This window comes from Apodemus sylvaticus, chromosome 12, assembly GCF_947179515.1.
Source record: "Apodemus sylvaticus chromosome 12, mApoSyl1.1, whole genome shotgun sequence".
Lineage (NCBI taxonomy): Eukaryota > Metazoa > Chordata > Mammalia > Rodentia > Muridae > Apodemus > Apodemus sylvaticus.
Genome location: NC_067483.1, coordinates 89,799,978 through 89,816,578, shown reverse-complemented (window position 1 = coordinate 89,816,578; position 16,601 = coordinate 89,799,978). Strand labels below are relative to the sequence as shown.

At 48.2% G+C, this 16,601-nt stretch overlaps 1 protein-coding gene across 1 annotated transcript; it reads left to right on the top strand.

Moving 5' to 3' along the window:
- The first annotated feature begins 748 nt into the window (after positions 1–748).
- On the top strand, positions 749–7,132 carry LOC127697157 (sphingolipid delta(4)-desaturase DES1). The gene is made up of 3 exons (XM_052200068.1): positions 749–934; positions 3,762–4,504; positions 6,656–7,132. The coding sequence occupies exons 1-3, from the start codon at positions 853–855 to the stop codon at positions 6,800–6,802; spliced, it is 972 nt and encodes a 323-aa protein (XP_052056028.1). The 5' UTR covers positions 749–852; the 3' UTR covers positions 6,803–7,132.
- Positions 7,133–16,601: the final 9,469 nt, after the last annotated feature.

The following is a 16,601-nucleotide window of genomic DNA, read 5'->3' as shown; positions in this document are numbered from 1 at the left end:
CCACGTAGAAGCCAGGGCTCTGGCGCATCTACCTGTTCGGCCTGTGCTCCAGCGCTGCACCACACCTCCAATCCCTAAACCTCCTAAGTGAAGAAATGGTACGCATTTTGAAATCAAATCCCCCCCTCCCACAGGAAGTTGTGGGTGATCACTTCTGCGACACAGGAAGATGCATGATTAACCATCAGTGTAAGAGAAACATTAGAACCACAAACTCCACCCCATCTCTCCCTTCCCTTTTCTCTACAGCATGGTGAGACAAGCCTGAAATTCCTCTGGGAGGCAAGGGCAGGACCACCAGCTGGCAGACAACCTAGGCTAGGTAGCGAGACCCCACTTCAACAAATAAACATATGGGGCACGGGGTGGGGGCGAAGGCGGGAGAGAGGGGAGAGGAAAGCAATGAGGAAAAAAAGTTTTTTAAATTAGATTTTAGTTGCCACACACTCCAAATCTCTGGAGGTTTTAGTTCCAGAAGGCAACCAAACAGGGCTCAACGGATAATTTGCCATGGGCTCGTTGCCACTTAATCAAAGCCAGAGATCTTCCGAACTCAAGGAGAGGGAGCCACCCCAGTACTCCACCCACCGAGGCGCTAAAGCGAGAGCCTTATCCAGCCGCACATCTTTGCTTCCTTTTTCACCTTTTCCCAGGCTTCACGAGCCGGCTAGGTTCTTGGCTGCGGAATCCAGGTTCCGCCCGTCGCTTCCCGGGAGGGGCGTGGTCGCTTCAGGGCGTGGCCTGAGGCCCCGCCTCCGCCCGCGTCCCCGCCGCCGGCCGACAAGAGCCGGGCGACTAGCTGCCGCCGCCCGGACGCGAGCCAGAGGCAGAGCCGGTCCGCACGCCGCAGCCATGGGCAACCGCGTGTCCCGAGAGGAGTTCGAATGGGTCTACACGGACCAGCCCCACGCCGCCCGGCGCAAGGAGATCCTAGGTGAAGACCGGCGCCCCGTTATGTGCGCGCGGCCGTGTGCGGGGCCCTGCGCGGCCTCCCGCGCGCGCTGGGTGACCGCGGCCTCCGCCGTCCCTTCCAGCCGCTAGGCTGCTCGGCCGCCTGCGCCGGAGAGGCGGCGGCAGCGGGCCGGGCTCCGGGCGGGCCGGAGGACCGAGAGATGGGGGTCTGCGCGCCCCGGCTCGCCGCTAGCCCTTCGATGGTCAGGCGTTGGCCGCCTCCGCCGGCCTGTGAGCTGAGGGTCCCCCGGTAGGGTGACTTGTACTCGTCCCCTCCTCTGACAGTCGAGGGTGCCCCGGCTCCCGGTGGAGGGGTGGAGGGGAGCCCGGACGCCTGCTTGGCTCAGGGCGTGGTCCACGGCATCCCGGGCCCCTGGAGCCTCGATCACGTGGTCCAGTCAGCCGCAGGCCTAGCAGGGGACCAGGTCCCGGTGACCCTAGGCTTCCCAGACCGGATGGCTCCTGTGAGTCCTTATTCCAGTGATCTACGGGACCGGCCGGATAGGAAAGGCAGGCAGCTTAGCCCTCCGGACCTTATGACGGACTAGGCCTGATTTAAGAGAGTATCAGGGGGTTTCCACGTGAGACACAGAGGCCTCTCATCCTACGCAGGCTGCTCTTAAGAATAAGGACAAGTTGTTGGGTTGAGAGCTTTGCATATATTACCCAGTTCAATGTCTCCCATTCCAGTACTTTGCCTGGGCCGGCATTTTAAAAGATGAAGCAATGTTAAGAAGATTCCAACATTTTCGTAATTAGATTGCAGCCAAAGAATACGCCTTTTTTCTTTACTTGATGCTAGATATAGAAAGTTTTTTAAGTTTGTCTTTTTTTATAATTGAGGGAATCAGTGAAAGGCCTTTAAATATGAAGGACTGTCTCATATCCACCCTTTTAACACTCTTAAAAATATTTGCCTTATGGGGGAGGGGCAGGGAGGCCCAGATTTCTGCAGTAGTTGCTAAACTTAGACATTACTTGTTTCGCCAATCAGAGTGACTAGCTGCGGTTCACATGGACTTTATTTTTCTAGTGGAATTCATGCTCAGGGATTCCTGGTGCTAGTAAGTTTTCTACCATTGCGCTGCACCCCTGACTTCTGACCTGGAACTTATATCGAGTGACTGTGTTGGATAGGTGAAAGAAACCTCAGTCATTATCACCAGCTGTGCTGTCAGTTGCTTTGGGCTCTTAGGTTCTGTTAGCCATTGCCTCGATGCAGTGACAAATTCCTGCAGCTCAAGGGAGGGAGGACTTCCGCTGCTGGCCTCCCTTGGTGCTCATGGGTGCCACTGCTTTGGAGTGGGGGTTGGGTGAAATCATGGCGGAGGGGGTTTGAAGGAAAAAGTCTGATCCCCTCATGTCAGCTTGGAAGCAGGAGAGCAGGTGGACCCGTCCTTTGTGGCATGCCTCCAGGGCACACCTTCTCCCATGCCTTTTATTCTGAGTCCTTTTGGGGATTAGTATGTTGATATGGTTAGCACCTTCAGGACCCTCGCTGTGACCAGATCCATCAGCTGGGGTCCACGCCTTTAATACTCTGTTGTATGGTGATATCACATTTTACTTAATATTCGTTTGATAGACATTTGAGCTGACGCCCCCTTCCAGCTGTTTTTAGTAGTGTCCCTGTGAATGTTCACGTACAGGGCACGGATTCGTTCTCACTTGGGGATTGCTGGCAGTTGTCTGTTTAGCATTGTTTAGCATTCAGACAGTCCAAACCATTTTCCATACTCATCAGCAGTGCATGAAGATTCTGGTTTCTCCACAACCTAGTTGTTACCTGCCTTCGGGTGTGTGGGCGTGTGGGTGTGCCCCCAGGAGTGCAGGTGCACACACACCCCACAGTGTGCACTGTGGCTGTCAGGAGTGCAGTCTCCTTCCAGCTTGTTCTTGTGTTTCTGCCTGGCCCGGCAGGCCTCAAAGCTCATGCGGCTAAGCGCTGGTCTCAGCAATAACCTCTCCTCTGGTTATGTGAGGCCCTTAGACTGCTGGGTTTGGGGAGTTTGTTTTGCTTTGTTTCCCTTTTTGAGACAGGATCTTACCATGTAGTCCAGACTGGCCTGGAATTTACTATCCACCTCAACCTCCTGACGGCTGAGATTATAGGTGTCACTTGGCCCTGTTGGTTTTAAGGTTTTGTGAAGATTCAAAACAGAATTACTTGGAAGACGCTTGGTCTGAGAGAACCGTGGAAATGAGTTTATGATTTAGAGATCCTATAAAACAAATGTTAGGTTCTGTCCTGTGTCGGCTGTGCTAGCTTAATGGTTTATGTAAGATAAATATGCCAGAACATTATAGAGGTTATAGAGATAGCTCAGTGGTTAAGAACTCAAGAGCGCGTGTTGCTCTGGCAGAGGACACAGGTTCAGTTCCCAGTGGCACATGGTTGTTCACAACTCACTGTAACCAGCTCTCGGGGACCCCATTCCCTCTTCTGATCTCTGCAGGCACCAAAGTACCACATAGCTCACAAGCATACATGCAGGCAGAACACTCAAACATATAAAATAAATAAATAAATAAATCTTAAAATATGTGCAGGCTCTGTCTAAACATAAATGCAGTTATTTTAATATAAAAGAATGTGGAATGTCCAGATTAATTTTTCTTGCATAGATTGTTGTGTGATGCTCTTTTGTGACTTCATGACCAGAACATATTCCTTCCCCTTATTATTATTATTAAGGGGGAGTGTTATGACTTAGAAAAGGGAAAAATCTAATTGCATTGATTATAATTGCCTTTCTGGTATGCTTTCTTTCTTTCTGATTTCCTGTTTTTTTTTTTTTCTTTTCTTACAGCAAAGTATCCGGAGATAAAGTCCTTGATGAAACCCAACCCTGACCTGATCTGGATCATAGTCGTGATGCTTCTCGTCCAGTTGGCTTCGTTTTACTTAGTCAAAGACTTGGACTGGAAATGGGTCATATTTTGGTCCTATGTCTTTGGTAGCTGCATTAACCATTCCATGACTCTGGCTATCCATGAGATTTCCCACAATTTCCCCTTTGGCCACCACAAGGCGCTGTGGAACCGCTGGTTTGGAATATTTGCTAACCTCTCTCTCGGGGTTCCATACTCCGTTTCCTTTAAGAGATACCACATGGATCACCACCGGTACCTCGGGGCTGACGGCATCGATGTGGACATCCCTACCGATTTCGAGGGCTGGTTCTTCTGCACCGCTTTCAGGAAGCTTGTCTGGGTTATCCTTCAGCCTCTCTTCTATGCCTTTAGACCCCTGTTCATCAATCCCAAACCAGTTACCTATCTGGAAATCATCAATACTGTGATCCAGATCACTTTCGACATTATCATTTATTATGTTTTTGGAGTGAAATCTTTAGTCTACATGCTGGCAGCCACCTTGCTTGGCCTGGGTTTGCACCCAATTTCTGGGCATTTTATAGCGGAACATTACATGTTCTTAAAGGGACATGAAACATATTCCTACTACGGGCCTCTGAACTTACTCACCTTCAATGTGGGCTATCATAACGAGCACCATGACTTCCCCAACATTCCTGGGAAAAGCCTGCCCTTGGTAAGTAAAGGACTTGATGTTTGTGTTCTTGATGGAGATGTAACCAGCTAGTCATCACTTATTGTAAAAGGAATCTAATGTGTTTCATGAGATTTCAGAAAAGGGGAATATACCCTTTGTCTACAGCCTAACTTTACTAAGGAATCAGCATCATCTGTTTTGGGTCCTTAGGCTTAGTGGTTGTGCTTCGAGCTGTGCTCAGGAGTGTGGGGGGTGTGCACAGACTCTCACCTGGCTAACCACCTCAGAAGGAGAAAACAGCTTCTCCACAGAGGAACACCACTTATCACTGTTAAGCTGTTGCGGTTGCTTAAGGCGAGTTGCTCTCGTGACACACAGGTCAGGTGACCTGCATAACTGACCTGTAGAGTGGACAACATCGGGGTCCGTGTTGTACCCCTCCCTGGCAGGAGCTCTCTGGACTGTAGGCCTGTCACATCTTACGTGTGGAGGAAACAGAAGAAGACATTGCAACTGCATTCTTTTCATCGGTCCAAAAAAAAAGGCGGGGGGGATAGGGGGGGAGTTTTAAAAATTGGAAATACGTATGAAAAAGAATGGTTTTCTTTACTTTTTTTAAAGCTATGATGCATATATATAAGGGAACCTAACAGATACTTTATGCCAACCTGCCCACTCAAAGTTTCAGATGCTAACTGTTGAAAATCCACATACAACATGATAACGAATTGCAGCACGTGATGATTGCTTTGGATCTGGTTAAGAAGAGACCTTAAACTATACTCAATGGGTAACCCATACCATAAAAAATATATGTTGCAGTATTTAGGATTGACATGCAGAGTTAAGTGGGTACCTACTCAGGAAGAGAGCAGAGTGTGGTGTGTCCCTGTATGGTGTGTCCATGTACGGTACACATGTATGGTAAGCGTGTCGAGGGGCTCACAGGGACGTTTGGGAGCTCCTTTTACTGTCCTCTCAGCTTTTTAGATTGGGAGAACGCAGCACACAAGTGTCTGGAGACAGCCGTGAACTGTGGCACGAGGTGACACTGGTCCCAGCCCCTCTGTGTATTCTGAAGGTGGACTCGCTAACGGCTGGGGCCAGGCAGGCCTCGTCTGACTAGGGGACGGAGATTTTGGTTTTTTTTTTTTAAAAAGGATTGAGATTTAAGGAAAAGAATCGGCACATCAGGCACTGGTCACTTCCTGCTCTTCCTGCTATCTCCTGCCCCCCTGTTAAGTCGATAAACTAACTATAAACTGTCCTAGTGCTGGAGAGCCCCGCCTTTCCTGTTCTCTCTAAGATGGCTGCCTGTGATGCGGTCCATTTATTCAATAACTCCCTGGCATTTATTACACAGTCCCTATGTAGTTACAATATTTTAAATTTTAAGTGGGTTTTTAGTGAACTTTGCGGCTCACAAACACTGTATTTTATGTGTATGCAGGTTTGCAAATATATGTGTGTATCAGGTGCATGCCTGGCACCCTCGGAGGCCAAGAGAGAGTGCTGGAGCATCTGGAGCTGGGATTGCAGGTGGTTGTGAGGCGCCACGTAGGTGCTGGGAAGCAAACACTCGTCCTCAGAGCACGGTGCTTGCTCTCAACCGCTGAGCCAGCTCTCCAGCACTGCACAACGTTTTCTAGCATGCATTTTTCAGTTATTTTACAACTTCATAAGACTCGCAGACATCAGCATGTCAGTGTGTGAGGTGGGCACTCGGCTGACAACGGCTGACAACTCCCCTAGGTTCTCTAATTCTTCACATTAAGGATTTGTTCTTTTTTTTTTTTTTTTTTTTTTTTTTAACTTTGTGTCTATAATGTATACATTTCATGGGTTTCTTGTGTTGATGATCCTGAGTGCATTTTCTGTCCCAGTCTGAGCCAGTGCTTACCCAGGCTCTGAACTGGCTCCGTCATCTGAAGGATTTGGAATGCTACCATCTTTCTGCACCAGCTGTTAGATGAAACTGATTGTTCCTGCTTTCCCATAAATCTGGTGTCAGTTATGATGGAACTGTTTACATGTGATCTGCAGGCCATCTTTGTTTATGAAGAACTGCAGATGGTCTAAAGGACCATGAGGGAAGGCATTGCCCTTGGTTGGAATTTGTCCCTCAGTCTGTGTCACCCGTTATCCTGAGGCCTCTGTAACACGGTCACCTCTCTGTGTTCTCACTCCCAGGTGAGGAAGATCGCAGCCGAGTACTACGATGACCTGCCGCACTACAACTCCTGGTTCAAGGTGCTGTATGACTTCGTGATGGATGACACAATAAGTCCCTACTCGAGGATAAAGAGGCCTCCGAAAGGGAAGGAGGTTCTGGAGTAAATATCACAGCCAAAGGAAATCCTGTCCACAGCTTCACAATAGGGGATACGTGGAGGTTTTCTGTCGTTCCACTCAAGGTCAGTGATGCTCAGACGCCGGCATGATTTCCAGCTGGGGTCTCAGTGGCATCAGAGGCGACTCAGCCTCCAGACACCCCGAAGCTCGCTCAAGGCTGCTGCTCGTGCTCACCTGTGCTCACACCGTGTGTTACTGTTACTGAGGGTCTTTCATGCCTGTCATGCTGGAAGCGAATCATAAAAAGCTCATGTTATTTGTCACTATAAAGTTTTACTTTATTAAAGCACCTAATAAACTGAACTGTTAATCATAGATATTAATACTCATTGCATTATTATATTTCTATTGTATTGGTATAGTTACCAGAGTGCTAAGGGGAGCTTTAAATTTTCATCCAGAAATTTTATTTTGTTAAAGGCTTGACTTGAGCTCATATAGTTAGCTCATACTGTGTAAGTTTCCTCTGGATTCTATCATTTATTCTTAGGAGGGGAAGAAGGCTTGTGAGACTCGGGAAAGTGATGACAGTCCCCATCACAGAGTCCCTCCTGAAGGCTCCAAACAGTAAGCGCTTTCTAGAGGAATTTTTGTTAGTCTATAGGAGTCCAAGGATGCAGATTTGACTTTTGTGAGTTTGCTCCCCATGCTGGGCTGGGCATTTCATTGTTGCAACTGCCTTTGAGTAGCTGGTGATCCTATAAGTTATCCAGATAAACTCACTGGTTTACTAGCTAGCCTTAGTGGAATTTCTTTGATCTGTGTCTGATACCCCAAGTGATATCAATAGAAGAACATTTTTGTCTTCCCTGGGAAAGTTGCATAAGCCTGAAAGGGTGAGGTGGAAATTTCTTTATAAATTATTGAAGTGGGGTTTTTTGTTATTGTTTTGTTGTTTGAGACAGGGTTTCTCTGTGTACCCCTGGCTGTCCTGGAAATCACTCTGTAGATCAGGCTGGCCTTAAACTCAGAGATCTACCTGCCTCTGCCTCCCAAGTTCTGGCTTCAAAGGTTTGCACCACCTGGCAAGTTATTTATTCTTAATTTTTACTATTATCCTTGACACCTAACCTAGACACTGCTGGATCCTGAATAAAGTCTTTACTAAATTTAACCACACCCATATTGAGCTTCCTTCCTCTCTCAGCTGTGTTGGCTCTCCACATCGGAAGCAGCTGACAGACTTATGTTCTTGCTATGGAAACACTGTGGTTTGGTGGTGGGTAGTTGTTTGATTCTAGTAGCTAACATCCTGTGCTATGAAGTCAGCAGGCCTGGTTACCTCAAAAGTGTAGTGGAGAAAATGCAGTGTAAGATGGGGAGTTGTTCTTAGAATGTGAGCTGTCCTGCTAAGGGATGAATCCTCTGTGGGGCTGGCAAACTCCAGTCACCCCAGTGTTACCCATAAGTATTCAACCTTGTGGGGGAGGGGACCGTAACTCTTGTCAGATCTGTCTTTTCTTCAAGAAAGCCACTAACTGGGCAGTAGGAAGGCTGGGCCCTGGAGCCTTCAGAGGCCTGAGAGATGGTGCAGCCAGTGAGGTCGCTGCAGTTCTCCAGCTGTCTCCACTCTGTTCCTCATCCAGGTCTCAAGGCTGCTGCCCATGCCATCCCGCCGGGCAGGAACCGCTTTCCCAGGGAGCACTTCCAGGTTGGCTTTGATCAAGTTGTAGAAAGAGCTTCCTGAAAGTAATAAATCCTAGAGAGAGAGAGGGAGAGAGAGGGGGGGGGGGAGGGAGGGAGGGAGGGAGAGAGAGAGAGAGGGAGGGAGGAGAGAGAGGGAGGGAGGGAGGGAGGGAGAGAGAGGGGGGAGGGAGGGAGGGAGAGAGAGAGGGAGGGAGGAGAGAGAGGGAGGGAGAGAGAGGGAGGGAGAGAGAGAGGGAGGGAGAGAGAGAGAGAGAGAGAGAGAGAGAGAGGGAGGGAGAGAGAGAGGGAGGGAGAGACGGAGGGAGAGAGAGGGAGGGAGAGGGGAGAGCGCACAATGACTGATGTCTGTGTTCCCCAGCCTGAACGGGCCCAGTACTAGACTGGTGTCTTGGTGAATGCAGTGAGACTAGCATCCTGGAATTTTACTGAGCTTTATCTAAAAGCCAAAGACTGTGTGTTTATATAGCCTTTAGATAAATTCAGTGTCTAAAGGTTAACTCTAGTAGCTAAATTTCTAACAAGGGATAGTTATTGAGAATCCTTTTCACTGCTGTCCAGACATTATCTTTAATTCCAGTTTGCAGCAGTGGGGCTGGAACCCAAGGCTCCCTGCATGCTGACCAAGGACCACTAAGATACTTCCCCAGCGCCAGTTCTGTCTTAACAGCATCTCAGCATCTCTATGTACACCTCTCTCTGCATACATAGATCTGTATGCTTACATCTCTATGCACAGTACGGGCGCATTTTGTAGATTAAAAACTGGAGCTTAAAGAAATGTATTATGGGTCCATGATGGTTTAGGTTCCTGTCTTGACTTCCCCCACCATGGACTGTAAGCTGTAAGTCTTATTAGACCTCTTTTTTCCTCTGCGTTGCTTTTTGTCAGGACAGCAGGAGAAATAAGACTGGGACACTGTTCGGCATTGTAAGATTTAAATAGGAAACACTGCTTAAATCCCTAGCCGAAGGGCGTCTACTCATAGGTTCATTCTATAGAGCTAGGTGCAGATATCATTCAAGTACATGTCAGTGTGCGGATAACTTATCTCTAGCGTCCAGCTGTTCCCAGGTGTGCAGCCCAAGACCACATGATAACAGTGAGAGCTTCTTCCAGCTGTTTTCTCGTTAGTCCACCTGCTGTTGATTTGCAAGATACTTTTGTTGTTGTTGTTTGGACGAGGGTATGATTTGTTTCTTGTCAGGGAAAACCTAGGCGCTGTTGGCATTTGAAATGAAAGAACAGTCTTTGGACCCAGGGCTAAGGATGGCCCAGGGTGTGATAAGACCACAAAATATTCCCAGCATACTTAGAGTAAACATGGCTGAAGCATCTGGTGAAGGCCTGACAGCCACCTGAAGTGAGGATTTGACAAGAAGCGATTCTACAGGTCAGATGAAACAGGGAACCTCACTCAACACTTAGCTTTGGCCGAAATCAGTCTGACCTGGTGGGTTGGCTTAGGAAACCAGTAACACCTTGAGGGAAGGTTTTCCGGTACGACAGGTCTGAGCATCGCTGTAGGTCAAAAGGTGATGATGCTGATCACAGGGTGTGTGTGTGTGTGTCCGTCCGTCCGTCGGTGATGCCTCTCATGGTGTATGTGTCCATGTCTCAGGAGGTCTGAACTGTGGCTGCATGGAAGGAAGGGGGTGAGACAGACAGGTGGGACTCACAGAACTGCAAGTTGCCTTTGTAGTCTAGGATTAATGGTGACTGGGCACACATCCCTGTGCATGTGATCCTCTCTGAAGGGATAAAGGAATGCTTTGTGCCCAAAGCCTGCAAACATGGACTTGCCTTCTCCGTAAGGATCCAAATCCTGCTGGTCAGCAACTTCTAATTCAAGGAGAGTTCCTTTAACCCATCTCCTCTAGGTAATCATCACAGGCTGCTCTTCCTGACCTCTGGGGGAGGATTCAGTACAACTCCCAAGTGACACTTCCCTGTCCCATCTGAAGCTTGAACCTCTCATTCCCGAAAGGCTGGGCAGCTGGGATTTCTCCTGGCATGAGTTGAGGGTATGTTACACACTCTGAACAGCAGCCTTCCTGGTGGCCATAAGCACACAGCCAGAATCTGCATTTCCTTTACTGGCTGGGCGGTCTCTGAACCAGGAAGTCAGTTCATTCCTGTAGTCTTCAGAGAAAACCCTTCATGTCAGTTTCCCGCGTTTTGAACACATATCCGCTTCAAACCCTGAGAAAACTGAAGCCCACATAGCCCCTCACAGGCAGAGATTAGGAAGCAGTGTGCTTCTGTGCCCAGTCAACCGTGACTGGCTCCCTCCCCGGGTAGGCTCTTCATCCAACACCAACCCAGAGCCGGTCCCAGATTCAGCTCGGTTTCAGCGCCCACAGCAAGTGACTGCATAGCGGCTGTCCAGTCGTAACCCACAGGGACCCAGACTGCTGAGAAGCCCATGTGTCATCATTGGGACTTCTTCATAGAGATTTGTTCACGAGCCAGTGTGAGAGATCACTCCCCATCCAACGTCAAAGACTTGGAACTGAAAATAGCCACAGGTTCTAGTCCAATGCTGCCACTCTCCAGCCGCAGGGATGCGATTTTTCATCACCTGTCACCTTCTCAAAAATGGATTAAAAACAAAGAGAATTCACCGAGCACCAAGGTCAGAAAATAATCACAACCCGTCCTGAGGGCTTCAGGTTCTGTGTCCTTGCAGCATGGGATCTGTCATCTCTCAAAACTCCTCATTCTCATACTGGCTCAGTTACAGGCCATCACACAAGGCGTTGGTTGCCTTAAAGGCATCTGCAGCCCTTTGTTTCCAGGAAGTCTGAAAAGGAGATAAAGGAACTTTTTAGAAGCCCTCACTCAATGCATCCACCCACCCCTGATCTCTTGAAAAGCTGGCTCTTAGCTCAGTAACCTGGTGTCCTGAGTCTGTGTGGGTAGTCATACACGGGCCACCATGCCAGAGAGCACAGAAAGAGTTCCTGAGCTTGCCCACAGCAGGACTGTAGCAGACAGAGAAAACCTCTCATTCTGTGTAAATGCCAGGGGCAGCGCAGCCGCAAAAGCATCTCGTATAGGAGGACCTAATTGAGGACTGCTGGAGAGACCAAGGGTTGCTGGTTCGGACGATGCTAGCCAATTGAGAGCTGCTCTTTAGAAGATGCTTTCTTGGGACCAGTGGGGCGAGGGCAGAGGGAGTTAAAGGAGCCTGCAACAGTGCTCAGATGGACTTGCTGTGGCAACTCGGCGCCTACTCCCGGGGTCCGTGTCGTCCAGGCCACAGGCAACACATGCCTGTGCATTGTTTGTTCTTGTATTTTCTCCTCCTTAAAAAAAATAAATCCAAGTGCAATCATGTTTTAGGAAAGCAGCACGCTTCCAGTTTCTAAGATCATCTCCATTGAACACACCCACTTGAAAGTAGATTGTCTGGTCGATCCTCCTCTTAAGGACGAAACTGAGACTCCAAGTTATTAGGTAACTTCTCTTAGTTTTCCCTCAGAGGAACATACAATATGCTACAACATGGCACAACAAGCTACCCCTGGCAGTTGGAACCATTATTCCAATCAGAGCCCTGGCCTCCACCCCGTGACACCGCCCTTCCATTACCTTTCCATTAAGTAAACCTCTGCTTGCTCACAGGGGAATCTGGGATTGGGCAATGGCTGGGCCTGTTGGGGCTGATTGCTCAGCCTGAGATGTGGTCATCGCACTTTTTCCGTGGTAAGGGCTGGCTCTCTCTGTCCTTGTTAGTGCACCCCGCTCCCCGCTCCCCGCTCCCTGCTCCCCACTCCAGGGTGGAGGGAGGGTGCTATGTGTGGTCCCTGCCACCAGGGCAGTGTTATAACTGTACAGCCAGGGAAATGGGCACGTTTTTCCAGACTTGTCAGAGCCTGGCTGTCCTGAAGTTTACCTTAGCTCTGGAAAGGTTTGATAACAATCGAGAGTTGTTAAACCTGAGAACTGAGAGAGAAAGGCCAGTTCCACAAGGTTTAAGCCAAATTTGAAGCAAGCTTTAATTAAATAATGGACTCTGACCAGGACCATTCCAGGGTTCCTAGGAAATAGTCACATTTTGCAGAGGCTTTACAAGGTTAAACCGTAAGGCCTCCATATTTCCCATTAGATCCAATAAGGGACGGGTATAAGTGTACTTCCCACCGACATCCAATCAGGGGCAAGTGTACTTCCTACTCATGAGTGCCTCCCCCATAGAATGATCAAATACATCCAGTGCAGTTGGGTCAAACAAAATTGTTTACAGGAGTGGAAACACTTGGCTGGTAATCTCCCCTAACCCATAAACTCCAGGATCTCAGTAAGCATGTGTCCTTGTGTAAGGGGGTTACAGGTTACAGACATCTTGTTTTATAGATCTCTTAGGCACGGTGATTAAAACTTAGAACATAGCGTTGGCTCTGGCAGAGTGGAAGATGTGCACAGAAACCTGACTGTCAGTGTGGATGAAGTTTCATTCCTAGGCCCACTTGCCACCGGGTGAAGCTCTACAGACTGTTTAATCCTCATGTCTTGTCTTTGTGGTTCATCCAAGAACACAAAATAACAGGAAAGACTAACTTGTATAAAGCCAGAGAGCCTAAGTTCAAATCAGTGTCTAAAATCAAAGGCAACAACTTTGTAGAAAAAAAATATATATATATATATAGCAACCATCATCCTCAAATTCAGAGACATCTTCCAAATTAGTCTGATGTATGACCCGTTTGTTTGGTTTTGTATCAGTCCAAGTCCAGCCAACCACACGTGACTCAAGCAAAGACCCACAGTGTGTTGGGTTTGTAGCTTCTGAACTCCACAGTGTTTTTCTGCATGCTCTTGGTCAGGAAATACTAACATTAAAGTCAGAAAAAGGTCTGGAGAGATGACTCAGTAGTTAAGAGCACTGGCTCTTCTTCCAGAGGTTCTAAGTTCAATTCCCAGCAACCACATGGTAGCTCACAACATCTATTTGATTTGATCCCCTCTCCTGGGATGCAGGAGATCTTTCAAAAATAAAAAAGAAGAAGCTTGTGGCCTAGAGTTCAGGTATTTTGTTGTTGTTGGGGTTTTTTGTTTGTTTGGTTGGTTGGTGCTTTTTGAGACAGGGTTTCTCTTTGTAGCCCTGGCTGTCCTGGAACTCAACCTTGTAGACCAGGCTGGCCTCGAACTCAGAAATCCTCCTGCCTCTGCCTCCCAAGTGCTAGGATTAAAGGTGTGCGCCACCATCGCCCAGCTTGTTTTGTTTTTTAATGTGCATTGGTGTGTTTTTGTTTGCCTGTATGTCAGTGTGAGGGTTTCAGAACCCCTGCCACTTCGGTGCTGGGATTAGAACTCAGGTCCTTGGAAGAGCATCCAACACTCTTAACCCCTGAGCCATCTCTCCAGCCCTGGAGTAAAAGTTTAAACAATCACTGTTGTTTGTTTTGATTTGTTTTGATTTGATTTGTTTTGTTTTGTTTCAGAACTAGCTTAGACACAGGTGATTTTATCAGGATAACTCCAAACAACTAAGTTTAAATAGTCTAATTGCCACGTTGGGGAAAGAGGCCAAACTGGAACAGCAGAGAGCCAGGTGCCAAGGAGAAAAGTGGTTGCTGAATTAACATCTCAGTTCAAGGTATCCTTGTCAGGCCCGGAGGACAGGCCTCTGCTGCTTAGCACAGCCATAGGAAAGACAAACAAGATGAGGAGACAGATGGCTGAGGTAGATACTTCTCTGAGTCTATCTGTCAGCCTACCCAGTAGGCCACTGCATAGAGCCAAGAAACTCACGTGTCTTCATCACTGCCTGTGTCTCAGAGGCGCAGGTTCCTGTAAACCATGGGGCCATCAGAATCTTAGATGGATGAACTGGACCAAAAGCAAGATCAGTCGTGACTGTACCAGACAAAGGCAGTTAGCGCTGCTGTCCAAACTGTTGATGACATCTTGTTCTTAAAAATCATGATAAAATGCAAAACTGCTGTCATTTTTAAATGCATATTTCAGGGGCTGGAGAGATGTCCGCGTGGTCAGGAGTGATTGCTGCTCTTCCAAAGGACCTGCATTTAGTTACCAGAACTTACTTGGAGTGGCTCACAGCCACCTGTAACTCCAGCTCCAGGAGACCCTCTGGCTCTCATGGGCACCCACACACAGGTGGTACATGTACACACACACACACACACACACACACACACACACACAGCACACTCGCAGATGAAGTCATAGCCCCCCTTCGAAGTCCTATGGAGGTGTGATCTCTATCAACACTGTGATGCATTTTTTTCTCACTGGTTAGTTAGTTACTTAGTTAGTTACTTGTTAGTTAGGCCCTTTATTGAAAAAGGGTTTCAGGTACCCTGGACTAACTTGAAGTGACATTCTGGCCTCCACCTCTGGCGTGCTGTGATTAGAGGCATGTCCCGCCAAGTCTGGCTTTGTTTGATTTGCTCATTTAATTGCATGATTTGCATAGATACTTATTCTAGGACTCAGACTCAGAGAAAACTGGGTTTCAAAGCCCAGCCCTACTGTGAGAGGCACCCCTGTGGCCCCTGGCTCCTCCCTTTCTCCCAACCCCTCCTTTCTCACCCCCTCCCCGTTTTGTACCATCCCCAGTGGCCTCTCTTTGTTCTGCAGAGCCAAGACTGCCTCGGGGTAGGGGCCTCCTCAGCTCCTTCTGCATGGACCCTGGACCAAGTCCAGACCAACCAAGTCCTTTCCTACCCCAGCTCACAGGTCAGCTTTTGGAAGAGGCTTTCCCTAAGCAACTGTATGACTTTCACCCTTGGCAACCGGGTTACGGATTAACTAGGGACGGAGGACTAACAAAAGCTCTGGGCAGTGAAGGCCGCTCCACTGCAGTTCCTGGGACACTGAGAAAACAGTCAGATGGTGATGCGGCTTTGAGTCTGACAGTGGCTTACACATTTTCGCTGCATGTTTTCCTCAGTTGGCATTTTATAAAATTAACTGAGGACAGAGCTCGCATAGCCCAAGCTGGCCTTGAACTAGCTACCTAGTCAAAGATAACCTTGTGTTCTCACCTCTACCTCTGGAGAGCTACTATTACAGGCATGTGCCACCACAGTTGATTTTATGCTCTACTGCGGAACCATCTCAGAGCTTCATATATATATATGAAGCCATATATATGCACACCACATATATACATATATATGTATGTATGTATGTATGTATCTGTACACTACAAACCAAGCTACACCCCTCAGCCTACATTACAAGATTTTTTACAAACACCCTCACCCTGGGGATACTTCAGGTGTGCTGTTGGAGCAAGAGCAGAGAAATTAAGCAGAGGAAGTCTACACGAAAGGTCGCTGTCTTAAGTGGGTTTGCTCAGACTCTGCTGCTGGCTCCCAGTAATGTCACATCACCTCTCCCATGCCATTTTCTAAGCTTCAAGGCCCTAGAATGGAGGTGGCTGTGACCACCCCTCAGATTTCAGATTTTTTTTTTTTTAAAGTGCTGGGAAGACTTTAGAGTGAATTTGCTCATGCCTACCCAAAAGTCCACTTATAGCAAAAGCCACAGTCATGAAAACTGTAAAGGCTTTGGAATAAATATCTCTCAGCAGAGTGACCGACCAAAGAGGGTGACCTATGAAAGGGCAGGGACCTTGCGTGCTCTGGCTGATGCTGGCTCCAGTACCTATGTGGAGCTGGGGATGCGATGGATGGTCAGCGCATGCTCTAGAGAACCGCTCAGAATACTCGTGGGAATAGCTTAGTTCTCTGTGGTTAATTGTGGAAAATTAACAGAAGAGCAGCCAAAAACATATGCAAGTGACCATCTACCTCAAGGGTGACCACTCTGAACATCTTGTGATGTTTGGACTATAAGATTTCTCTAGTCAGATGGGTTGGAGTGGGTTTCGTCTGCTATCAAGTAGGAACATGATACAAGTTCCCCTGAACTAAACCACCAACTAAGGTGGTTTAGCTCACCTACGCATGACGGACCTGTGGCTCATAGCAGAGGATGACCTTGTCAGACATCAGTGAGAGGACAGGCCTTTGTTCCTGTGAAGGCTCGATGCCCCAGTGTAGGGGAATGCCAGGACAGGGAAGTGGGAGTGGGAGGGTTGGTGAGCAGGGGGGGGGAGGGGATAGGGGGGTTTCTGAGGGGAAATGAGGAAAGGGGATAGCATTT